Here is a 26456-nt window from a genome sequence, read left to right as displayed (position 1 = left end):
GAAACGCTTGCTAATACTGTGAACTTTTGTATGTTGCTTTACATTTCTGCTGTGCTTTTAATGTCATTGATATTTATTATTAAGTATCCTTGCACTGTAGGCAAATCCTTTTTGGAAACCAGGGATTGAATACTGATTTAAATGAATGATTTCTTCAGTTTAATCAAATATTTCTTTTGGTTTTAGATGTTTTCTATCATTTCCATATTTGGAATACCTCATCCTTTGTTCTCTCCATCTGAGTTGTTTCTCATTATGCAAATCAATCACTGCTCTCCACTTGTGGATGTGTCACTGTTGGGTAAAAATATGCTTCTTACCCTGAGGCGTGGTGTTATATCATCTCGGTGTCATCCTCTCTGCGTGTTCTTGCTGACACGGACAGAGAGGAGAGACGCTTTAATGATAACGCCACAGGTGTGATGTGAGCCATCCTCTACCGATTACCCCAGATATCCTACAGGATAAAAAGCAGCTGATTAGCAGAAGCAGAGCCACTGGTTTTTAAATGTTTCATCGTTTTTCTACTTGAAAGAACCTGCTTGTTTGTATATAAGCTCTACCAACACAGTGCATGCACCACCATACACTCCAACCAATTAACTGCCTATTGTGCACCACTCCAAAGAGCAGTCTATGGCCGCTGATCAAATCTGTATTTTACCACAGATTTTAACCACTGGGTGATTTTGGTATTGAATTATATGCTTCTGAAACTTCTTTAGAGCTTTTCTGTGCCATTTTAAACACTAAATGTTAACATGTGGGGTTTATTCGAACGCATTGGGGACAGTAAACCACACTTATACTAGCCTTCTATGTTAGCAAAATGAGCTAGCAGACACTGAACCCCAAGATGCCCCCCACTCCTACCTCTACCGCTACACTTCCACACCCCAAAATACATCCAACACCTCAACTACCACGCATGTTAGGCTACCTAGCTGTCATTGGCAGATTATTCAGATGTTATGGCTCAGACGTAATAAAAATAAAGAAGCTTCTGAGTAATTCCTGACATCAGAATTGTGTTTATACGTAGTCAAAAATGTATGATTTGACACCAAGATTATTCAAAGGGCTTTTATATAAAAACATACATATTTCCAAGCCCTCGTCTTGGAGCCGCTAATGGGCTGTTCAAAACCTCAAAGGAGATGCGATTAGTCCTTGTATCCCCCTTTGAAAGATTTCCCTGGTATGTTCAGTTATCTGCAGCACTGTTTTGGCTGGTGGTTGTTCTAGATGCACCCGGAGTGCTCTTCCTGTCTGTCTCTAAGTGTTGTTGGGAGAGAGTAAGCAGGAACATGACTCTCTGAAAATATGCCTGTGTTTCTGCTCGCTCACTGTGCAGGGTTGTACACTCAGATGTTTAGTATCAATGAGAGGTGTGTGTGTGGGTTCAGGAGCTCCGGCACAAAGCGCTGTGTGATATTCATCCAGCAGGGTGGTGTAGGTGCCTCCTCAGGGAGCAGCAGCTAGTCTTTCAATGGAATGTGTCAATATTCTGTGTCCGGAAGCAGAGGCTCATTTGAGAAGACATTATCTCCAATATTACACTGAATTTTATCACTGAACGCTCAGTTTTTATGCCAATTCTAATTCTGGGCTGCACTGTTACGCCCCCTGATGAAAGTGAGGTTATGAGAAAAAAGCAATCAATCTCTGGATCCTACACCAATACCAGATAGTGGATCACAGTTCAGCAGATCTACATTACTTATTTTAACAGAAACAAGTACAGCTAGAATACTTCCTTACCATTTACAAACGTGTCACAATTTAAGACAATATTTAGGTTTTTGTATGTTTTAAGTAATCAGTGATCATTTTAACCTTTATAAACGACACATCGGACAATGAATGAAGAAGTGGTGTTATAATCTAATGATATTCTGAACAGAAGTGGGTTATAGAGTAAAGTAGAAAACCAATAAAGTAGAAGTTGAGGTGAACACTGCTGCATCCGTACAAAGCAACACATTACTAATCCTGCTGCTGGTTTCTTTTATCAATCCTCTGGCGTCTGAAACACCAGCACCACAGTTCTGCTGTCTGAATGGACTTCTTTTATACGGCTCAAAACTGCCCAACTAGCTGCTCATCAGGAGTGATAGACATCCCAATTTTCATATTTCAATGTTTGTGCTCAGCCACCTCAGTCCATTTGACCCTATACTGTATATTAGATTCATATGGAGCTGCAGGTCTAAATGAGCAGAATGAAAAGTGGCAGGACTTCCAGGGTCCTGGGGGCCGCAGCTCAGCCCCGCTGTATAAGTAGATATCAAAGCGCTGTAGGATAATTGTCTTGTTCCTCTGTATCTGCAGCCATTCCTCTGGGACTCATCGTGGTGTCTGGTGACAGCGACTTAGAGACCTGCAGGGAACACATCCAGCGTTTACAGGAGGTAAGGAAGAAGGGGGCATAGTTCTGTGTCACTGTATGAAAGGATTTCTTTTAGTGTATGCTTAATTGAGTCAAAGGACACCAAGGAATGTCTCTTTTCTAAATGGGGATTTAAGTCATGTGTACATAAGAGAGGCACACAGGCATCAGATTGTTGCAGTCGGAAAGTGTCTGCCAGGTTGCATTCTGAATTCCACGCTACTATGGGAACCGTTTGGCTCACTCTGATTGGATGAGAAAGTACATTTCATCGCGCTGCTTCACAGTGTGAGTTGTCAAACCTGCAGATTGCTCTCTCCTCTCCTTTTCCCTCCCCCCTCGCCTCCAGGACTTCTGCTCTGTTCACCCCTCCCTCACATACTGGGGGCCGCAGGTTGGTAGTTGATTCTTGGCGTGGTTTTTGTTTTGGCACACGGGAAACTAACAGCTACTTTTACATACTGAAAAGAATTCAATTCCTTATGTTGCACTGACTGGAACAGATCACAAGGCTACATTTAAAGATATGTGTCTTTGTACCACAGTTAATACTGCTTCCACCTGTGGAGGTAACAGACTGAATGCTGGGTAATTCCTGCGGTCTGAAACCAGAGGAGGATTTTGAGGGGAAGGTTATACCTGACACCAGGCAGCAGTGAGTGACAGCTGGGGAGAGCTAGTTAAAGAAGGCTCTAAATGTTCCACCAAAATAATAAAACTGCTTGAATGCCTCCAGGACACACACACACACACACACACACACACACACACACACACACACACACACACACACCAACAATACAATTCTGAACAAACAAACTCCCACACACATAAACAGAGCACATTCTGTCCTCTAGGGAATACAAAGTACTGCATGTGGCCAGTCATACATTACACAACACCACACACAGATCAAATAAAATCACGGGTTAAACAGGCTCAGGGAAAATCTACATCTGGAGCAGAGGTCAGAACCTTTACGTCATGATTAAAACAAACCCAGAATATAAATATAAACCCCCCAAAGTTGAAGAAGTCTCCTAAATCCCAGAAAAGACAAAGTGTCCTCACTGAAGATACAGCAGCGTAAATGACTGAATGTGACTTCAAAGTTCTTTTGACAGCTCTCTGATTATAAGATGTATTATGAGGGAGAATACTGTCATGATATCATTAGTTCCCACAGCTCCCTGCGACGTGGAGGGAAGAGAGCGCCCTTTTGTCTCGTGTGGCAGATGCTACAGCTCTACCCATTGTGGTTCTTCATGTTCTCATCGTTATGGAACCCCTCCCTAATGGAGCCCTGTGTTTGATGGGCATAAACACCATGACAGATACATTCAGCCAGCTTCAGACTACCTGTCAGCAGGGACTGGTAGGGAAGTCAAATGGTCCGTGGTGTAACCCAGATCCTCAGTCAGGATCAAACAGCCGTCCTCAGGCGCTCTTGTCATGGTGGTCGTGACTTTGAAATGCTATGCTTTAAAGCTCGGCAATCCCGCTCTCGGGGACCTTCTTCCCAAGTTAGTTCCAGAGGGACAAGGTCAGCCCGATTCCAAAGCTGCCTTACCTGCAGATCCACATGTTAGCTTGGGACCATTCCCTTGCTCATCCCCTAGATAGCCATGATTCAGTCCTGGATCCAGTGACTTCCTCTTTGCCTTGAAGACATTATCTGACTATTACCTCTGAAGACTCTCCCCCTTTCCTGGGTAACCATTACCTCCTCTGTAGTTCTTCTAAAGGAGATCTTTGCCTTGTTGTTCTGCCTCCACACGGTGGATCTAAAAGAGTTCAGACGTGAGAAGGGGTTGATCTTCCTTTAAAAGCCTGTAGATCATCATAACCTAACCCCAAAGTTCTATGATGTAAATGTATAGTAGAGTCCCCAGCTCATAGAAACTGCCAGATGCTACCTTGCATATGTTGGGCAATTTACACAATTAGCATAGGTTGTGTTAATTAGCATTCGTTACCATTGAAGCCTATGTGGACAATAGTAAAGAAATGCAGTTTTAACCAGAAAGTGTCGATATCTGTACTCTCTGTTGGCTGATTTTGTGTAAAACTTCCCCTTAAGAAAGAAGCAAGACAAGTATTGCTCCTCCCGGCATCAGTGAAGACCCTGTCTGTGATGTTTATACTCCCCTTCCCTTTTATCCGCTTCTGTGGGCTTTGCACATCAGTGTGATCGATTAGAGGCAGGTTAGGGACACACCTTGACCCCTGATATTGGTAGGAGACACACACACACACACACACACACACACACACACACACACACACACACACACACACACACACACACACACACACACACACACACACACACACACACACAGAGATTAGTTTCCGCTGTGTGTCTCAGCATGATGCATGATGCATGATCTGTTGTTTGTACATGTTTGGATGTGTGTGTGTGATGGCCTGTTTCCGTGTGTATCTAGTTGTGTGTGAGTGTGTGTGTTGTGATCTAAAGTTTGACTTGTGATTGACCTGTTTACTTGGATGGGGGTACTTTGATGGTGACAAACGGTTCCAGTGTTTGAAGTGATTTGGTGTGTATTCATGATACCTCCTTTGTTCAACAAACCCTTTCCACAGCAGAAGAAAGGATCAGACAGAACGCCTCATCATAAATATTAGAAAGGAAACTCAGAGAGCCTTTTGCTTTTGACTACACAATACACTCACATTCAACCCTTGTGCTACTACGCTTTCTTTGCACTTTTAAAGTAAATAATGTCTGTAATGCTTTTTGAATGCAGATTATATTTTAGAGTGCAGATTTTAGGGCTTTTATAAGTCAGCTTCTCATTTCAGGAAATCCACATCCACTGTATTCGATTGACAATACACGTTCCAGCCGTACACCAGGGGTACACCTGGTGTACGGCTGGTCTGGTTTTCCTGTCCTTTTTTTCTTCTTGGCCCGGGGGGCGGGTGGCTGCTGCCATGCTGTCACCCTGACATGTGCACTGAGGGAGTTTAGTGTTGCTGGGTATGGTACAGCACTGACCCCTGCAGGCTGTACCTGTACAGAAAATGCAAGTCTTTTGAGCCGCCTGAAGATCCAGACGCGTCAACAGTAGGCTCTGCTGCGAGCTACGGCTTCATGATGTCATTATTGTGGCAACGATATACATCTGCTCCTTCATTTTGCTCCATTCATTAAAGCTGTGACAGGAGGCAGACATCTGTGGAGCCTGTCAGACAGAAACAGTCGCTGTTTAAGACAGACTGCAGAGTGCTAGAATTTAAACTGAAACACAACAACATGCAGGGGACACTATCATGTCTGTCATATCACCAGGATTTGTTGGACAGACTCATCTGGAAGGTCTGGAGGCAGTGGCTTCCCCCACGCTTCATACACAAGTAGCTCTTGAACTTATTGAGGTGGCTGAGAGGAAACTGATGTGGATGTCATGTACCCGCACCCCTCATCTCACAACGAGCTTTCATCCTCCTCTCCGGGAGCAGGCAGAGCAACACTGACTCCATAAGTGATATTTTTAACAACACTATCTTGTTTTATATAGGTTAGGTCGCTAACGCTGAGGAGACGGCTCATGAGTTGTTGTCAGACTTTGTGTTGCCTGGCAACCCCGATGATGTAACACCCGTTGCATCGTTTGATCTCCGCTGGTGCTGTCTGCTGCGCGGAAAGAAAGCTGATAAAAGTGTGGTTGGAGTTATTGCAGAATTTAAGCAGTTAATGTATTCACTGTGTGTCTGTTGTTCATGTTTACCACAGACTTTGAATTCAGACCTGTTGAGAAACAAGATGTTGAAATGCCTACTCCGGGGATATGGAATGTAAAACCCAATATTTAGGATTGATGGAAGGGGTAAATCAGTCAGATTTGACCCAAACACCACAGGAGAGTTAACATAAATTAATATACTGTACGTCTTCCAACATTTGAGAAGAACCGAGGTGCTTCCTGAGCGAAGGAACACTGCTCCTGTTCGTTACATCACACGCTCCCGGAGCTGAATGAATCTGAAGCTAAATCTGACCCAAACAAAGAGAGAACTTTGCAGCTTGATGTGTGAAAAGACAAACAGGAGTGAGCAGGAGGAGACAGGAGAAGAAAGCAGGTGAGGAGAGGACTCATTCAGTCAGACGCGTTCGGCTTTTGATGCCGTGTTGTAGGTTTTGCTGTAGAAGCCTGCGGGCGTTTGACTGTGAGAGAGCGCTGCTGAAGGATTAGATAAGTAGACACACACACACAGGAGAGGCGGAGTGTTTACTGCAGCCAGCTTCTGTCAAAGTCTGCAGCAAAGCTTTGCAGTTTAGCAAAACAACTTTACTTTCTTTGGCGTGTTTTCCTCCCGTAGCATCTAGTGGAAGGTGACTTTGCTGTCTCTCTACAGGGCTGAACGGAGAATGGTTGTTTTGGTATTGCCTGGAAGCTGCCAACACAGCATGATTCTCTGTAAATGTGATGAGTTTCTAAGAGTTAAACTTTGAATCCCAGTCCCTGTAGAGCTGTGATGACAGTGAAATTGCCTGTCCTGTATTTGAATCGTTCAAACGGAGGCTGAAGCTGTCAGTCTGTGGGTCTGTGTGACCCTGGTTAGAGTCCGGTGCCCGAGGCTATTGGAAAACCCTTCGTTAGCCAGCTCTCTCCACTCAGCTGTTCTCTGCAGTGCTGATCATTGTCTGGGTTTATCTTGAGGTCTTTTTACTTCTTCTTCCAAAGTGTTGTTTAGTTTGATTAGTTGGCAAAAATGTAAATCATTAGGTCAGAGTTTGGAGTTTTTACCCTTTTGTGTGTAAAAAAAGAAGGCATTGAATATTTGAGGAAGAGTTTGGTTCACACTAGTCATACGAAATAAGGGACCACATATAACCCAGGTTTTTCTGCCATTGTGCTCTCATGATTGGCTTTCCCAGGCTGTCCTCTTCAGGCTATGTGCGTGCTCACATAAAGAGGGATTTGCTGCGTCATTTGACTCAAGAACCGCACGAAAGCAATTAACTGCCGCCTATTTCCGCCTTATAATGATGTAAAAAGAAAAAGAGTGTGTGAGCCAACCTGTTGCTTCAAACACAGATGAATATTGGAAGAAACGTCCTAATCGTGTCGATTAATGAGTAATGTATTTAAATGACCAGTCGGTGCAATCTGTGCCTCCCTATTTATTTCCAGCATAACAATCTCCAGACACACACACTCTCTCACAAGGTGAAAACAATAGCAGTGTGTCCGTCCCAGCTGGCAAAGGGAACCCAGGAACACGCTCAATACAAGACATGGGCTCTAAAGGCTGGGTTTAGGCAGAGAGGACAGTAACAGTAAGAATGTATTTTAATTTGGGCACATCAGTAGAGAGAGCTCTCTCCCAGCAGCATTTAGTGATTGATCAGCAGGCAGACACAGTGGTCGGAGGATCTGAGGTGCAGGCAGTGTGTTAGAGCAGCAGGAGTTCACACACAGAAGCGGAGTAAACAAAGAAGAAGCTTTAAACTGGGCCCGCAGCTAACGGGGGGGGCAGGAAGCTCACTTATGTGCTGTCTGTTTTTTTGATCTTGTTAAAAATCCTGCTGCAGCATTCTGAGCTAATTGGAGACTGGATGTTAGCCGTCTGCGTGATACCCACACAAAAAGTTTCAGTAATGAGGCGTGTGGATGGGAAGGTACGGAGAAGTTTCCTCAGGTCACAAACACAACTCAAACATTGGTTCATCCAACTGCAGTCCTGATCCAAGGAAAGAAGTTGGAGATGTGGATAAACAGAGTATTGGGATAATGTGCAGCGAGGCGGTCTTTCCTTCTCTCCGTCCTCTTTTAGCTTAGCAGTGTGTTCTCGAGTATTAACAACCTCTGAAATGGAGCATCCATAACCCTCCTGATCTGATCATCTTCTGTTTTCCAGCAGTTCCCCCTATAGTAAACACTCTCACTCTGAAGTAAGTGTGTGTGGAGCTACACTAGGGAAAGTAGATATAAGGCGATCCCCACACATCATATCGTACATTTTGTCTTCCGTCCCGCCGTAGGAGCTGCTCTGTTGGGTTTGAATAGATGGATGCTTTGTAATCTGACATGTCTGTGTGTCCTTCAGGAGGAGGCCGCCAAGCCAAAGAGTGTGTCCTCGCAGAGACTATCTCCAAAGTGGTGTTTCCTTGACTGTAAGTGTTCTATGTTTTTTATTTGCACTTTAAGAAATGGCATACATAACAAAACACACATGGATCATTTTTAAGGTATAGCCAACACAGAATGGGTACACCAGTACTGTAGTGTATTAGATTCTTCCATTGTGACTTAATTCAGTTATCTCTTAACTAATTCCCTTTAAATCATTTAATAATTGCTGTTCTTTTCACAAGAAATAAGCAGGTGTTAATTATTTACTAGCTGTTCCACCCACATGTTCATAAAGTACAACACAATTCACATCACGTGACACCGACTAACTGAGGCACTTCTTCAGGTCGGAGGGAGGGAGGACTTTCGGTCTTACAACAAAAGTGTGTTTGCTTTCTAAGAATGTGTGTTGCTTCTCCATTGGTGAAACAGATTTCTGACGCTATAGCCAACAAGATGGGTTTATCAGAGGTGTGTGGCAAAGGCACCGTCTTTTTAGGGAGGTGTAAAGAGTATACAGAGGTTTTCAAATGAACAACAGATGAATAGATTTCTTAAAATAACAAAGTGGGATCTGTCAGATTCTGTTTATTGGTGAATGTCCTGAATATTAATCACATACAGCAGCGGCGCGTACCAAAAATATCACAGGAAAAAAACATGCATATTACACAATGAGACACACACACACACACACACACACACACACACACACACACACACACACACACACACACACACACACACACACACACACACACACACACACACACACACACACACACCTACCTCAGCTTGTGTAGGGTCCTGGTGGAATTCAGGCGAAAACAAACACAAATACGACTGCCTGTTGAAAAACAGGGAGTGTGTGAAGAGACAGAGGGGAGTGTGTGTGTGGGAAGCAGCTAATCAGTGTATAGCACCATGCAGCGGAAACCTCACGATAACAACCTCTTATAGTGACATCGATAAACCCGCAGGATGTGTCTGTCCAACCCCGCTTCAACTTTGATCAGGTTCAGCCTGTTAATAAGAGACGTTGTGATAAACCAGCTGCATTTGAAAGGTTTCCCATCTCAATATTGTTTAACGTTTGTCTCCTCAGCTACAACAGCAGATCGCTTCTACAGGATAGACCGAGCACAGGTAGGTCTCTAACACCACTGTATTCTAGTGGAACGTTCTGGTGACTTCTGTGTAATTGTTTTCTCTCTACCTCATAAAGCCATGATAGGTAATACGTGAAGGTGGTTCATCTGTCCTCTCCTCTGCTGTATAAGGACACGGAGTGGTGCGGGAATGAGTCCTAAAACCCGGGAATGTGTTAGCATTTTGCCACTTCCTGTTCCCTCGTCTGGAAGCCGATTTTTTTGGTTGGATGCCTGAAATAAGATGTCATTCAACAAAAGCTGACATTTTTTGGCAGTTAACACGCCGAATATTAGCCACCGTTAGCTTAGCGGTGATGATGCGCAGCCAAAATCCAATGAACAGATCTTTGTGGCGGGGCTCCCTCGCTTTTCCTACAAAAATATGTGATCACTGCACATTACAGCATTTAAACGGGGAATATGAGGGGCAAAACATATTAGTTTCTGGCTGTGGCGGATTCACAGCCCACTGCTCCATGAGCCTGACCATCGTTTAGTTTCTTTCCAGCTGCTTAATCAGTCCGCTTGTTTGGCTAGTGAAGGTGTAATTGTCATATTGCTCTGAGAAGTTGTTCCTGCACCAATAGTACACCACTTCTCCTGCAGAGTCTGCTTTAAATTTAGCTCCTTCTTATTTAAAAGTCATCTTTTTCAGGCAGGGTGCTTCTCTGAGATATATTCCACTGCCGCTCCACAAACACACAGCTCCCTGGTTTTTATGTGGCTGTGGGAACGTTGTTCAGAGAGCAGGTGCTCCACTTTGAAGCCACTCAAAGATCATCAAAAGATGTGATCGGTGAAGGAAGGTAGGCAGGTGCTGAGAAAAGCCTCCTCACTGCCACCGGATCCATGTGTAGTGGAGAGACATTGCATCCTCTCAAAGAGTGAGCTTCCTCTCCTCTCTGGGTCATAGATCAACTCCTCTCTATAGATATCTCTCAGCTCAATATGAAGCCAAAAGTTATATAAAAGGCACACTAACTTGCCAATCTGCAGAGCAAGTCAACCGGTAGTTAGGAGGTTTTGAATCTAACTGTTACTGTCGCTGCCTGCTAGCGTTAGCTCACCTAGCATCAGTCTTTCAGTATTTAAGGCTTCCTGTCTATGTTATTATGGGGTAACACCCTGTGTGACCTCCCTGCCCTGTGCTCCATCAGGAACATCTCAACTACGTGTCGGAAATCTCCCAAGAAGAGATCTTCATCCTGGACCCTGAACTGGTAGTCATGACGACGGTTGGCACCTCACCCTCACCCTCAGCCATGCCGGACCTGGTTACCCCCGCCTCCGGCCTGGTGAACAGCAGGTTGGTTCGTCAGTGCCGCTGGTTAAACCCTGACCTGATCACTAAAACCCAGTGTGTGACCAGAGAAAACCCACTTCCTCTGCTCTCACACACCTCCCAAGTTCCAAACTCTGGGAAATATCCATTACATACAGAAACACAGTCTTAAAAACCGTGCATCATCGTCCAGCGCAATCATTTGGGAACATAGGGGACTCATTACATAAGAGTTATATTCATTCACTGCAAAATGAATCTCAGTGTTTCTCAGTCATGAAACATGCAGGCTAACGACCACCGAGGTGGCCGTTCAGCGCACCCCCGGGCCAGAGGCATTTCATGTCACTGGTGAATCAGTAAAGTCCTGACTAGTTCTGTCCTGGCCTAGTGCAGCATTATGGGATGAGACACACAGGTGCCCCCACCAGGAGGAGTTAAAACCGTGCTGTTTCATTAGAGCAGCACAATGAATCCAAGTGTGATTGAAATCACAATAAGGACTAGTCCAAGATGCAAGTTTGGTAAGCATCACCTTTGGGTACAGATATTATTAAAAGTGACTCCATAATCATTTCACATATCTTTTTAGGGAAGAGGATTTGGGCCACATGGGAATTCTGTGGAGTGCTGTCTAAGATTCGGACTCATATTTCCTTTCTGAAAAAAGAACGATTCAATTTCTAAACCGCTGTGTCATGTTTAGGAACAGACCCTGCCAGTGTCCACGCCATACACTCAACCCTAAATCTGCCCCTATACAGCTCCTGGTAACTGTGTGTGTGTGTGTGTTCTGTGTGTGTGTGTGTGTGATTTTGAGGCAGCGTCCCTGTCCCCAGTGAAGTCCCGGCACCGCCTCGCTTCTCTTCATGTTTCCATGCTGCTGTGGTAGCTGTCCATCAAGCACTCAGTCATTTGTAGAAAAACAAAGACGCTCCATCTTTTGTTCCTTTCTCTGCAGCCCAACATGTCCACCTATGTTTGACAGACTTTTAAAGGACACACCTCATTCAGAACCACGGCCTAAACAAAGGAACATGTGCAGTGCATTGTGGGCCGTCATACAGTCCCTTCATTGCTGAAATAATAGCAGAGAAATAGCTAGTTACGCAGAATACGCCACAGGTCATTTATCTGATGCTTTGATCCAAAGTAACCTACATACGCTCAGTCTTTGGTTCATTTGCTCTCTTCTTAATTCAGCAGGTGAACCCATATGTTCATAAACAGTGTGTGTGAGCTGAACTGTGTGTGTTAAACTAACATGTTCTGCTGTTGAGCACAAACTGGAGTGTGTGTTCATATGTTGAACTGGGTGGAACTGAGTGAAAGGCGGCCTGGTTAGTCCTCTTCTTCACGTCTCAGCCCTTGATGCATCGATGAACCTTGAGCCTGTTAGAAGTACGACCCTCAAAGCTCACTCCTTGAACTTTCAGAGATTATCCTCTTCTATACACACTTGGAAACACTCATTCTTTCCAAGAACAGTCAGAGAGGAACATGCTACCAGAAGAAGCAGTCTGTGGAGTGCTTCAGGCACATTTAAATAGACATTTAGCTGGGATTATTCATCCCCCACTGAGCGGGATACCTCTGGGTTTTTCTCAGCATTGATCCAGCCAGATCCAGATCCAGATGTGAGAGGATGTTTATTTTGAGGAGTTTGCGTACATATGTTTATCACCTTTTCTAAATCAGGAATAAAGTCCTTTTCCTTCTGTGTCACAGTGAGGGATCGCTGTGCTGTATGCTATATTCAATAATACATTCTTCTTTGGTGATTTCTTTTTAGAGAAAGCACCTCTAATCAGTCCTCCAACCAGGTGTTTGTGTACCCCATCACCTCCACCCCCCCTTCACCCTCCACTCCCAGGTAATGCCAATGACACTCCAACCTTCCATAGGCAGTATTTGTTTCAGTCAGAAAGTGGATGTCAGGTTGCATCATGTACAGTATATCTGAATGCTGTGGAAGGCTCTCTCTGATTGGTTGATCAGGTGCATGCTAATGTGGCTGCGCTGCTCCACAGGTTTAGCTGTTAAGCCTGTAGAGCAGCGCAGCAACTGCATAATTCTCTGTGTTTATATAAAAACATGAATAATATTTCTGTGTGTGTGTGTGTGTGTGTGTGTGTGTGTGTGTGTGTGTGTGTGTGTGTGTGTGTGTGTGTGTGTGTGTGTGTGTGTGTGTGTGTGTGTGTGTGTGGTTAACACATTCTCCTGCTTGCCCTGCCTCCATATGAAATCCTTTTAAGCATGTTTACACATCCACAGATTAAATGCTCACCTACAGAACCCAGAACCACGCTCTCTGCCGCATGAGGAGATATGTCAACAAATCCCGTCAAAAGACCCCCGCTCTGCCTCTGCAGGCCCCCTGATCTGTAAAGACTGTATGCTGTAGTTTTTTCAATAAGTCCAAAAATGCAGCGGTTTTCTGCAGTCTTTAGCAAATGGGAATCGTAGGAAAAAATAGAGCATTTGTGGGGACTACTTTCAGCGGTGGAGTAATAGGGGTGCAGCGTGGTGTATGTAGGACATGATGGTACGTTCATATGGTGTTGTGTAGCGATTCACAGGTTTAGCACGGTCGTGAAAACCTGGAAACACATTACAATTACAAATCCTCTCTCATTCATGTCGTCCAAGGACACGAGTTGTCTTTCCGCAGCTCTGTTTCCCGACAGCCAGATTGCAGCAAGGTTTGCCTGCGGTGAGAGAAAGCATTCATATGTCTGCACAAGAAACTTTCAGTCTCCTAACAAACGACACGTGGAGTACTTTTTGACTAACCCCTATACCACAACTTGCAGTCTAAACAAATGCATGTGAGGCTGTGGGAAGGAGCAGAGGTAAAGACTAAATACATGGGCTCTGACGGTCCGCTGCAGGTGGTGGAGAAGTAATGGAAAATCATTGGTGTTCAAGTGTATGAACCCTGGATTCATTGTATTAGATTGCTAACGAATGAAATACCAGACCCCGACAAAGATGGCGGAAAAGAGTGAAGCTGACCTACAGACTTAATGCAGATCCAATAATAATAATAATAAACTACGGTCACGTTGGTTCAACCAAGAATATCAGAACTGTGTCACTGTGCAAACATTTCTACACCGGTCAGTGGTTTGAATGAACGTGAATCTCTTCAATACATTGCAAATATACATCAAACACCATGCTGATAAGAACACCGCCTTAATGATACGGAGCAGGTTAGGGGTGTTATTCAGTCAGATTTTGGTGAATGTATTATGGTATAGATTTAACATAATGTGAGTAATGTCACTAATAAAAGCAGGTACAGCAGCTAATGGTACTTTGGGTAGCGGGTATTAATTGCTCAGGCACTAATAGGCCGATGGGTCATCATGATACCTCACCCCACACACTGCTGTGTGTGTGTGTGTTGGATAGGAGCAGCTGGATGGCATGTAATCTGTTCTCCTGATAGCTTAATGTGATGTGTTTACTCATTAATATCCGTGCTCTTTTGTACCGTTTCCATAATGAGTGCTAGTTATTAGTGTAAACACCAGTGAGCGCGCTCCACTGACAGCGTGGATAAAGTTAATGACCCTGTGAGCGGCGTTACAGCCGGGAACTCTATTTACTCTTTATGTCATCGGAGTGTAATCATCTGATTTATCGAGCATGAGCACCCTGATTATCAGCGGCTGAGATGTTGCAGACACTTGAAGGGTAAGGAAGGAGCTGTGGATAAAAAAAGCAGAAGGACGATTAGCATAGAGAACAGAAAGAGGGAATACATAAAGTAAGAGGTACAATGTGAGGCAGGCAGAGCAACACAACCTGCTGATCCTAACACCACTTCCCCCCCGGCTATCTGTGAGTGCGCTTGCACGTGTGTGTGCATGTGTGTTGGCGGGCTGATTTGCAATGCTGAGTGCACTGAGTGGGAGGATGAGGAGGAGAGAGGAGACCGAGAGGGTTTAGGAGGAAGATAGAGTCAGAAAAACAGCGGATGGAGAGAGAAATGCAGTCAGTGCACTCCAGAGTCACACCAATCTGCTGTACTTAGACACACACACACACACACACACACACACACACACACACACACACACACACACAGTGTAGCAGTTTGCCCACGCAGGGCCAGAGGTGAACGTTATTCCTCCCACTATAATTACCTCTCTCTCTTCTGCCCCCTATCCCTCTGTCTCTCTGACAAACACACTGAACGACACCCACACACCAAACATTTTGTTTGGAAATGATTTCTGAGCTGATAGCCTCACACTTTACTCTGCAGCATCAGGTGCAAAGCTGCTCAAGCAGACAAAGCAGGCTAACAGGGTTTTTTGGAGTGTAGTGAGGGATATTCCAGAAAAACAACTTTACTAATTCTGGGTGATATCACAGTACGTGGCACACATTACATCCCAAATGTACGGTAGAAGCTGCAGAACAGACACGTGTAGCTGACGTTGTGCTGCTGCTGAAGGACCGGTGAGAGTCATTGAGCTCCTGACGTCACCACCAAACAATCACACTCCCCTCCAGGACAGAGCCGGTCTGTAGGCGTCCACTGTCCTCACACGGTGGAGTGTGGAGGATGAGTTCAGGAGCCTGAGGACAGGAGCTGGTACGGCAGCAGGATCCTCTGTAACACTTCCGTCATCCTTTAGGATCTGCGCAGGCTCCTCCTCTCACAGGACGATGGCTAGATTGTTGGCGGATGTTCGGTTGATTCTTGGTAGTTGGGTACTCAGATGTTGTACTTAAGTAGAAGTACCAGAGTGTTGGAAGTTATGCCTAGTCTGCTTCTTCTTCACGTCTCGAACACCCTGAGGGAATGTCACAGCTTCTGCTTCCTCTTGGTGTGCCCTGAACTCGTCCTAGTTTAACACTTTTCTTCTCCTTTTCTGAACCATTGGTGTTATGTCACTAAGGCTCATTATCTCACTGCTCAACTCTTCATCAAGACAAGATCCACTCCTCAGATACCCTGTGCAGTGCAGTGAAGCTGAAAGGCAGGCAGCTGACATTAGTCTCAGGTTCAAATTATGAAGTGGGATCAATTGAATTGCAGTTGAGTGTTTTCCCTATACCCTAAAAAGTCCCCTGAACATGCCCTAAGAATCTCCTTCTGAAGGAGCTGCTTGGTGACTCTGTTTCTTTGTCCTCCAGCAGTTCTTCCCAAAGGCAGCGAGTGAACAGCGACAGCTCTGCTGCTGAAGCTCTCACACACAGCTCTGCACCTGCGGCCAGCAAGCTCATCAGGTGAGTCCACTCCTAGCCACACACGCTTTTTGTTGACGAAGAAGAATTTGACAATTTGAGTCTGATTTGTGTTCTGCAGGGTGGGTTGCATCCATCGTTCCAACACCACTGCTGCTGATTTCAAACCAAGACTGAGGTGAGAACACCTTCAACACAACGCAGGAGTGAGCCGCTTCACATAGGACATGCATAATGACAGCTTGCTTACCTCTAACCTGTAAAGCTAACAGAGAGAGGACACTCGAGGCCAAAGTGTGAGGGTGCTGCCACACCAGATGTCATGCAGTCTGTGTGTGGACTTTTCATTCAGCAACAACCCGTACGCACAGCTCTGTGACTCTGTCAGTCTGAGCCGAGTCTCTCTGTGACATGCCGCTGCTCATTAAAACCTACCGTCCTCATTAAAGCACAACGTCCTCTGCTCATTAGAACACTGTGCGCTGTCAAAGGAAGTGCAGTCATTCCTGTACCCCGAAAATACCAATGTGTGTGTAGGGCTATGCATGAATCACATCTATTGTTTAGTTAGAACAATATGTGTTTAGCATGTTTTTATTTACAGCAGATTATTTCCTTTATTATTCCTCCAGACGGAAAAACAGCCCGTTAAAAAAACCTGTTTCTTTAGGACCAGTGTCTGAAAAGTGACAGAACACAAGTCTCATTAGAGCTCTCTGAGACATTTATGACCAGGTAATGATGTGTATTCAGTCAGTCTCAAACATGGAGCCTGTACACTATATGTAATGTATCAGATACAGGGTTTCTGAGCACTGCTAATGAACAGGAAGTGGGTGATCAGCTGTTTCTGCTGTTGTCTTTGTCCAGACAGGAGAAGGTCCAGAAAACCAGTGACACGGAGAGGGAGCGAGAAAGAGGTAACACACACACACACACACACACACACACACACACACACACACACACACACACACACACACACACACACACACACACACACACACACACACACACACACACACACACACACACACACACACACACACACGTTATAGCTACATTGTTCAGTTCTGTGTGTAGAGGTGGGAAATACTTTTACTCAGTACGGTAATTAAGTACAATTTTGAGGTATTTCCATTTAGGGCTGCATAATTCTACTCCACTACATTTATCAAAGAAAGGTATCTACTTTTTAAAAAACGTTCACGAGTAAATTAACTGTTTGAGTCACAAAAGATTCAAATGATTTAAATATTTTACTAAAAGTCAAGCGCACCTTTCTGTGTCCAACAGGAAGGTGCTCCTGGACACACCAACGTTATGTAGAAATGGCACGTGCATACATAACATTGTACACACACATTGAAGTCATTTCTCTGCACAGTGATTACTCTTTATACTTAAGTACTTTGCTGCTCACATTTGGGTACTTCTGCTTGAGTAAGATTTTAAATGTAGGACTTTGACTTGTAATGAGGTATATTGAAAATGATGCATCGGCACTTTTACTCAGATAAAGCATCTGAAGACTTGAGTCTGGAACGCTTTTTAAGTGTGTGTCTCTGTCAGCCTCTCCGTGGTTTCTCCCTCTCTGGGATGCGCCTCATTTTTGTTTCTCTGTCGGCGCTGACTTTGCCAGCAGTTTATTTTGGATTCCAGTTTTGGTGTTTTTTTGCCATTTAAGCTGAACACAACCCAGTTCTTGCAGTCAGTGATTAAGAAGTGTCTGGAATCTGTCCCATGATGCAACAGCAGCCCTGACACAGAAGGGCTGCTATTTCTCAAAGACACATGTTGAGCCAGCTCCCTCTCAGCCAAGTAATCCTTAAGATACACCGGCATTCATCTTTAAAGGGTAATTCTAGGTGGAGTAAGGTTGAACAAGTTTTCACATTTGAATATAATTAAAACTGGGAGGATTGAATTTAACATGTCTGTGTCATCCCAAAGACACATCTAGATCTCAACTGATCAGGGAAACAAATGTGAGAATTGAGCAGCTAGCTAGCTCTCCTCCTGCTGGTAGCCCCTGGAACCCCATAGAATATCTGTGTTGGACACTATGATGTCAGTCTCTATCCCACGGTGTCTCCGGTACCTCCACAGCTCCACCACCATTCATCTCTATACCAAATAACCTCTTAGATCTGGGTATGAGACACAAATAATCAACAGCTTATACGTTTGTGGGTCATTGACATGTGGCTAGTCCTGGGTTCTAAACTTTCTGAAGCCACGCGAGGTCACTTTTCTAAAAAGCCACTCAAATACAAATATCCCTTTTGTGATCTTCAAAGACGCGGTCCCAGAAATACTGCTCTGAATAAGGTGCCAAAGAAATGTCAAACAATGATAGAGTCGGAGGATGAAACCCTCTTTATTGACACAGTGAAATTGGTCCTCTGCATTCAACCCATCCTAGTACTGGGAGCAGTGGGCAGCTATTGTGCAGCGCCCGGGGAGCAATGGGGAGGGGGGACTGGAGGTGTCCGGTGCCTTGCTCAAGGGCACCACAGCAGGGTCCAGGAGGTGAACTGGGACCTCTCCAAGTACCAGTCCACTTTCCATATTTCAAGTCTGTTCGGGGACTTGAACCGGCGAACCTACGATTCCCAGTCCAAGCCCCTACTGACTCAGTGATGTATGTTCTGAGACATGTTTCAGTGATGTATGTTCTGAGACATGTTTCAGTGATGTATGTTCTATGAGACATGTTTCAGTGATGTATGTTCTGAGACATGTTTCAGTGATGTATGTTCTGAGACATGTTTCAGTGATGTATGTTCTGAGACATGTTTCAGTGATGTATGTTCTGAGACATGTTTCAGTGATGTATGTTCTGAGACATGTTTCAGTGATGTATGTTCTATGAGACATGTTTCAGTGATGTATGTTCTATGAGACATGTTTCAGTGATGTATGTTCTGAGACATGTTTCAGTGATGTATGTTCTATGAGACATGTTTCAGTGATGTATGTTCTGAGACATGTTTCAGTGATGTATGTTCTATGAGACATGTTTCAGTGATGTATGTTCTGAGACATGTTTCAGTGATGTATGTTCTGAGACATGTTTCAGTGATGTATGTTCTGAGACATGTTTATAGGTTCAGTTATTTCCTCACCTTTTTTATGCAACATGCATACCTCCTCTCATTCTTATTCTAATGCAGGTCCCCTCTCTCTGTCGCTCCCTCTCTCTCTCTGTCGCTCCCTCTCTCTCTCTGTCGCTCCCTCTCTCTCTCTCTCTCTCTCACACACACACACACGTGTCACTTGCTCCATTGAACTCTCAGTTTGATGCAGTCAACCTGCCTGACCCTTATGGGAGCTGTGTGTGTGTGTGGGGGGGTGGTTCTTTGAAGAGACAGAAAGACAGGGTGGGGGGTGGGGGGGCAGGTCTTGCATATCCTCTCTGCTTCCATAAGTCTCCCTCTCCTCGTGTCTTTGGACCGGCCCTCATTTTCTCTGCTTTATTTAATTCCTTCCCTGGGATAAATGACTTTAGTGTGTGTGTGTGTGTGTGTGTGTGTGTGTGTGTGTGTGTGTGTGTGTGTGTGTGTGTGTGTGTGTGTGTGTGTGTGTGTGTGTGTGTGTGTGTGTGTGTGTGTGTGTGTGTGTGTGTGTGTGTGTGTGTGTGTGTGTGTGTGTGTGTGTGTTGTCTTTGGTTTGTCTTACAGGCACAAACGCTATTAGAGATTTCTGAAGTCTCCCCCCCCCCCCCCCCCCCCCACCCTAAGCCTCACATAACTGGATTAGGACTCAGCTATTTAGAGAGAGGAGTGAGAGCGAGTATTGAGGTCAACCTAATAAACATTCCGCTCATAAGGCTGCAGTCAGTGTGTTTATCCTGGGACTGCAGATTGTATGTTTACATGTTTTATCAGATACAAAGACGCTGGGCTTTACAGATGGGGTTCATGCAAGCTGTATGAGACCATCGTCGTTTCCCTGAAGCCACAATTTATTCATCAAACTTTTGTAAAGAAATAAATAATCTTGGGCCAGAAAATCTAAAGGAGCACATATTCAGACGCAGCTAATCTGCTGCATCCGGTGTGCTCTGATTCGATTACATCGACTGTGACCAAACAACATACCAACTGTCATCAGATTCAGATGTGCTGCATCCTGATTGGTCAGCTTTTTACCAACGAGATGATCTATTCCACATTCACCTCTGCCTGCAGATAGGTGGGGCAGAGCGCATTTTATTTTCCTGACTGTGTTGACTATGTTGTCTAACAGTATCTGTGTGTGTGTGTCTCTCTGTCAGATATGTTGATCGAGTGTGTGAAGAGCAAGGATGAGAAGAAGGTGAGTTGATGAGCCGCTGCATTAGTGTTAAACACAGATGTGATGTGGAAAGAAGTGAAGGGTTCTGCTGTTTAGCTAATGGACATTATACTGGGATCCCGGTGGTATTTGTACTGTGCTTTAATTAAGAAGTGTCTGCTGGTGTACCTCTAACATCTCAGAAGACCTACCCTCAAGAATCGCTGATTTGCATGAAGCTGGAAGAGTTACAAAGTGATCTCCACAAGTTATTTATCTATACATATTTAGTCATGATGCCGGCTCCCTAGAAGTGGGCCCCCAGCAAAACTGACCCCAAAGGCCAATGCAGGATGATCAATGCGGTCCATTGTGAAGCTAATGTAGCCGCTCTTCCACCCCCAGCTGCAGGAGCTGCACCTGAAGGGGGCGGAGCTGACAGTGATTGACGCGTCAGGCTGCAGTCTGCTGCACCACGCCGTCTCTACAGGAAGCAAGGAGATGGTCCGCTACATCCTGGACCATGGTACTGAAGAATATTACTCTCTGTTGGGATCAGATTATATTTATTCAGATATTATTCTGATCCATGGAATAATATGTGTCTAAAGAAAGAGTAGGGGGAATAATAGTGGGGTGTATAAATGTGGGTGTAGCGACTGTATTCGTGGTAAATGGTGGTAACGACAGTGTACTGTGGGTCTTATATCTCATAACCGTGATATATGGGTGTAATCATAGACACAGGGGTCCTGCATCCTTATATGGGATTGCTCACCACCATTCCCCTGATTAGTTGCCACTGTTATGTACAAACTTGATGAAGTATATCACTTTGAATGATTTAACTTACAGAGAAGTGGTTGTATTGACGCATTATGGGGTGATCCTCAGCAGTGACGCTGTGGTCTAATCTCCTCTCATCTGTCTCTTCCAGCTCCCAGTGATCTGCTGGATGTGACAGAAAATCTGCAGTGAGTACAGTCATGGCAGCCTTTATCGCCTCTTATCAAATTATGAAGAGTCTGAAATCTGAACACAATGATTGTTTCTGCTGAGAGAAAAAGTAGTGAAGTTTGCAGCCCCCGCTTTGAAGATGTTCTGCTGGCTCCCTGCCTGTCTATATGTGCAGGGCATCCCAACAAGTGGACCATAAGAGAATAAATAACCATACAAACCAAACACAGTGCTCCGGGTGCTGATCATCAAGAGGGCTTGACTCTCAGAAGATGTTATCTCATGCTCACTCCCCCCCCCCCCCCCCTCTCCTCTGAACCACCAGTGGGGAGACGGTTCTGCATCGGGCTGCCTCTCTGTGCCACAGGACCATCTGCCATTACCTGGTGGAAGCAGGAGCCTCGCTGATGAAGACAGACCTGCAGGTAAACACAATGCTGGTACAAACGAATCACAATAGTAGTCCGTTTAAAATACCAGGCTCTGACCTTTAATCTGGAGCAGAGGAAACATGATACTGAGAGATGAGGGAGGGGTTTTCTTAATGCTACAGGACACATGTAAGACAGGCGGACACTTTTTTGAGGAATGCCCTTTGTGGAGGAACTTGATTGGTCTACAGAACCCTGCACTCGTCCCTACTGAACACCTTTGGGAGTGAGGATGCAGACTATGAGCCAGGGCTTCTGGTCCTATGTCAGCACCGTCCCCTCAAACATGCATCATCTTTCATTTTGGTGCAGTTTTCCATTGATGTGTGGAAAAGCTCCTCACTGTTTGGACTCAGCAATGACCTAGATACACAGAGAGAGGGGGGGGGGGTGAGAGAGTGTGACACAGACAGAGAGTAAGAGACAGACAGCAAGAGAGGGCACTGAATGGAAGGAGACATGACTTTAGAAGAGAAGACCGTCTCTGTTAAACTCTGTTCAATCTCTACATCTCTGCCTGGTGATGTTTCCAGATTTGAACCCCAAAGATATATACACACACACACACACACACACACACACACACGTCACACACACACTGGACTCAACTAATTAGAGTCTGTTCAGCACTTACAGAGTGTGACTGTGTGGGTGTCCTCTCTCAAGGACACATATTGTTTGTCTCATTGTCTCGTGTTTATTAGTCGGACACAATGCTACTTCACCAGCAGCCCTTTCCATTGATGGAGGAATGTGACATTAAAAAGCCAGCTGGTGTGTAAACTCTCCATCACACACGTTTCAGACACGGCGACTGCAGCCTAATGAAACGGCACAATCTCTCCGGCACAGAGGGGGGAGCAGAGGATCGTGGGAATAAGTCTGGAACAAAAGCCTGTTTTGTTGTGTTCATCCCAGCTCGCACTGCAGCTAACGTGTTAGCCACCAGCATGTTGTTCGTCTGTCTGCAGCACACACACTCTACTTTAACTACAGCTAAGAGAAAGGCTTGCCTGGGTGCAGAATGGCATGTATTGGGGGGTGTTCCCTGCTCAGCTGGGAGTGTTTCAGTAACGACAGTAGGGTGTAACTAGCTTTAAAGGACACCTCTTGGGGAAAATCCACTTGTCCTTGTCTTTTCTACTTCAATATGTGTCCCCTCTGTGTGTAGAGACCCTGAAAGTGTCAGGACTTCTCCTTTTGTCCTGATCCTTCTCTATAAAAACCTGTCTGAATCAGACGATCAGATTTAGCCACTTTGTGATGTCACAACGTTTTGTTGGGTTGTGCAACAATGAGCCAATAACCAACCAAGGTAACACCCTCCCAGCTTATCACCTGGATCTCCTCCTAGAGCACCGTTGTGTTTTTTAGACCAATCAGCTCTCAGAGGGGCGTGGCCAGCAGCAGCTCATTAGCATTTAAAGCTGCAGACACAGAATCAGGGCTGAAACAGAGGGGTTTATGGGACGCTACAATGATCTGTTTGCTGTTTCAGCCAATCAAAGACGGGTTCTGTATATATCTGAGACCTGGAATATAAGAGTAGAATAGGGGGATTTATAAAGTCTTACATAAACACTTTTACTGTCCGTCAGTAGGTTGTGATGTGGAAACACTATAGAGTAGTTGTGGTAGTTTGAATAGTGCTTCTAATCCGGACTTTAGGAGCGTTCACTGGAGTTAAACTCATTTTCCAGAGTATTACAGATATCTGAGTATGGCACAAATACCCTGTCTGTTAATTATAGAAACTGTGCTCATGCTTCCACCAAGAGCTGCAATCTGGCCTGTAGTTTCTCCAGTCCTCTCCGGTGTATAGATCTGACTGATCCTGACACTATTAATACTCAGTTTTAAAATGTGTTGCTCTGACTCTGAGCCATGTACATTGAATGACACTGGCACTTTAATACAGCTGTGATGAATCATATCAAAGTGTACACACAATGCACAGATTAAAGACATGACTGAGAGTCCTAAAAGATACATACAATTACAAGGAAGTGATCAAAACCAAGATAGAAATAAAGTGCAACAGAAAACCATAAATGCAGGACTCAGGACAAACATAAGGTCATCTTCACATGTCTTATAGGTAGGATGGTGCCTGACCACCACAGGAAAATCAGGAGTTTTAGATTCTGGACCTCATGGGAGCCAGGGCAGAGCTGCTAGAGCTGGACTGATGTGCTCCCTTCTCCTGGTTTCCGTTTAAAGACGGGCTTCAGCATTTTGTAGCAGAGAATATTTTTGATGGATGTGTTGGGACAGCCTGAATAATGTGTATTGTGTGTGTGTGTGTGTGTGTGTGTGTCAGGGTGAGACCCCGAAGAACCGGGCTGAGAAGGCTCAGGACTCTGAGCTGGCCGCCTATCTGGAGAACAGACAGCACTACCAGATGATCCAGAGAGAGGACCAGGAGACGGCGGTCTGACGCTGCCGGACACTTCCTCATCCTCACCAGACTGACGGCCGCTCGCTGGTGCACCGTTACCGTTCTGCTTTCCAGGAAGGACCCGAGTGGAGCCGTGCCAAATGCGATCGCAGCGCGGTAATGCAGTGAACGAGAGGAGATGTAAATGAAGTCATTCCGTTTCATTTTGATAAGCTCAGTAATCAAAAGTGTTTGTGGAGTCAGGGGGAAAGAGACCGTTTTGGGATCAGCAATTCAATTTGGAAAGACTTGTTCTTTAAAAGTCTTTCATATCAGACTCCTTTCTAGAACCAGAAGTGATCATCTGCCATATACGAGTCAGAGTGCGAGGACAACGTGAAGCTGGTGTCATGGTGGAACAACACTCAGGAAATGTATTCCACAGGAGGCTGCATTACACTCCTGCCATAAATGTAACTTCTGTTTGGCTGAGATGATAAGGTGAATGTTAATGGGGGTGATGGTTAAAGGACCAAAGACAAAGGTCAGGGGTCAGAACACTTCATAGAAATCCGATCACTGGCTTTTGAAATACCTTGTCGTGGACCAAAGATGTGTGCATGATGGAGTTCAGCTCAGGGCCAATCAGAAGGGTTCCGGTTTCATGATGTCAGAGGTCTTGATCTGCACTAACACCCCGCTGAGCTCCATCATGGCCGATCAAAACACAGCTGTGTGATTTCTCCGTCAGGAACCTGCATGACTTTCTAATGTAGTGTAGTATGTGTGTTGACTTATCTCAACACCTGATAGATCTCATAACTATTTGTAATATTCAATGTTTTTCTGGTGCCTGTGTGTGTGTGTGTGTGTGTGTGTGTGTGTGTGTGTGTGTGTGTGTGTGTGTGTGTGTGTGTGTGTGTGTGTGTGTGTGTGTGTGTGTGTGTGTGTGTGTGTGTGTGTGTGTGTGTGTGTGTGTGTGTGTGTGTGTGTGTGTGTGTGTGTGTGTGTGTGTGTGTGTGTGTGTGTGTGTGTGTGTGTGATTAAACATATGTATATTAAGCTTGTCGTAGAATCAGATCATGATGGATTGCTCCATGTGCCAAACGTCAACGCTTGTTTACACAAATCATGATGTGGTGAGTTCAGGATCCTTGGGACTTTTGGACGCCACAGCACACTTCTTTTGATTCAATCTGACACGTCAAAGCTGTCGGAGTTTCTAAAGGCATAAAGGTGAAAGAAGAGAGTCGATTTAAAGCTCCTGACTTTGTGTTTGATCACTTGTATAAACTCTGACTGCTGGAGTAAAAAGCAAACCAAAAGACAAGTCTAGTCTACGGAAGAGGGCATGGCCAAGTGAGTACCGATGTTTGGGATGTGACCAAAAGTTAGGAACTCCCTTTTGTTATACTCCTGTTCACATCCCAACATGTCCTTCTCATGTGGCCTCCCCCGAGCTGCCTGTGAGTTTTAGCCACGTGTCTTCAGATTAGCTTAGCATTGGCAGTAAACTCTCGCTCGATGTATTCTATTAACATCTGTGGCCAATCTAGTTTATCCTCTGGTGTTTGTGGCAGTCCTCTGTTGAACACATTGGTGTGATTGTTAATTTTCTATTGTAATTTGTATAATTTGTTTTTGAGATGAAGGTAATAAAGGAAGGCCGTATATTTGAGAAGGACTGGAGTTTTAATGTTGAATGATTTCTTACCCGTTCTGATGCTTTATGAATAACACTGTCTTATACTGTGCTGACCTGCAAATGCAGTCAGCCTTCACATCCTTCCTTTACCGCATGCTTTCCTCTAAGGTGACGGAGAGGAAGTCTTTTTACTGCCAGAGCGATCCACCTCAGCTGTTGGGTAAGACCTGCCTCCCCATAGTGAGATCTTCAGTCTCTGTCTATAGAGAGCATGTGTGTAGTGTGAGGAGCGTTCACGGGGGGTTATAATAACCAGGCCTGACTGCAGGGAGACACTCCGTAACACATCTGGGAAATTCCTTGGTGGTTTCTCAAATATTGACAACATGCTATTGTAACCATGCGTGTCTTTCTTCCTCATCATGCCTAAAAGTGTGCCATGCTGAAGTCTTACTCATCTACGAGTGTGATCCCACCTCCTCTGTCTATCCACACACACACACACACACACACACACACACACACACACACACACACACACACACACACACACACACACACACACAAAAGAAGATGTTATACATGAAGGTTTCTTACCGACAGCAGCCTAACCTTTGGCTCAGTAGGACCCCGATTCAAT

The 26456-nt window shown here is 44.9% G+C and overlaps 1 protein-coding gene across 1 annotated transcript in view; it reads left to right on the top strand.

Annotated features, from left to right (window-relative positions):
• LOC134861097 (diacylglycerol kinase zeta-like) overlaps positions 1-25852 on the top strand; it is a 59875-nt gene extending 34023 nt beyond the window's left edge. Inside the window, 13 exon segments of the mRNA XM_063878107.1 lie at positions 2332-2411; positions 8465-8531; positions 9596-9636; positions 10799-10947; positions 12716-12796; positions 16078-16170; positions 16250-16306; positions 16999-17048; positions 20408-20448; positions 20812-20932; positions 21344-21380; positions 21689-21788; positions 24115-25852. Of these exon segments, the coding sequence (XP_063734177.1) occupies positions 2332-2411; positions 8465-8531; positions 9596-9636; positions 10799-10947; positions 12716-12796; positions 16078-16170; positions 16250-16306; positions 16999-17048; positions 20408-20448; positions 20812-20932; positions 21344-21380; positions 21689-21788; positions 24115-24231 (1034 nt within the window). The 3' untranslated portion in view covers positions 24232-25852.
• The last annotated feature ends 604 nt before the right edge of the window (positions 25853-26456 follow it).

This window comes from Eleginops maclovinus, chromosome 24 (assembly GCF_036324505.1).
Source record: "Eleginops maclovinus isolate JMC-PN-2008 ecotype Puerto Natales chromosome 24, JC_Emac_rtc_rv5, whole genome shotgun sequence".
NCBI lineage: Eukaryota > Metazoa > Chordata > Actinopteri > Perciformes > Eleginopidae > Eleginops > Eleginops maclovinus.
Note: the sequence above shows the minus strand (reverse complement) of the source record. Positions and strands in the feature narration are given on the sequence as shown.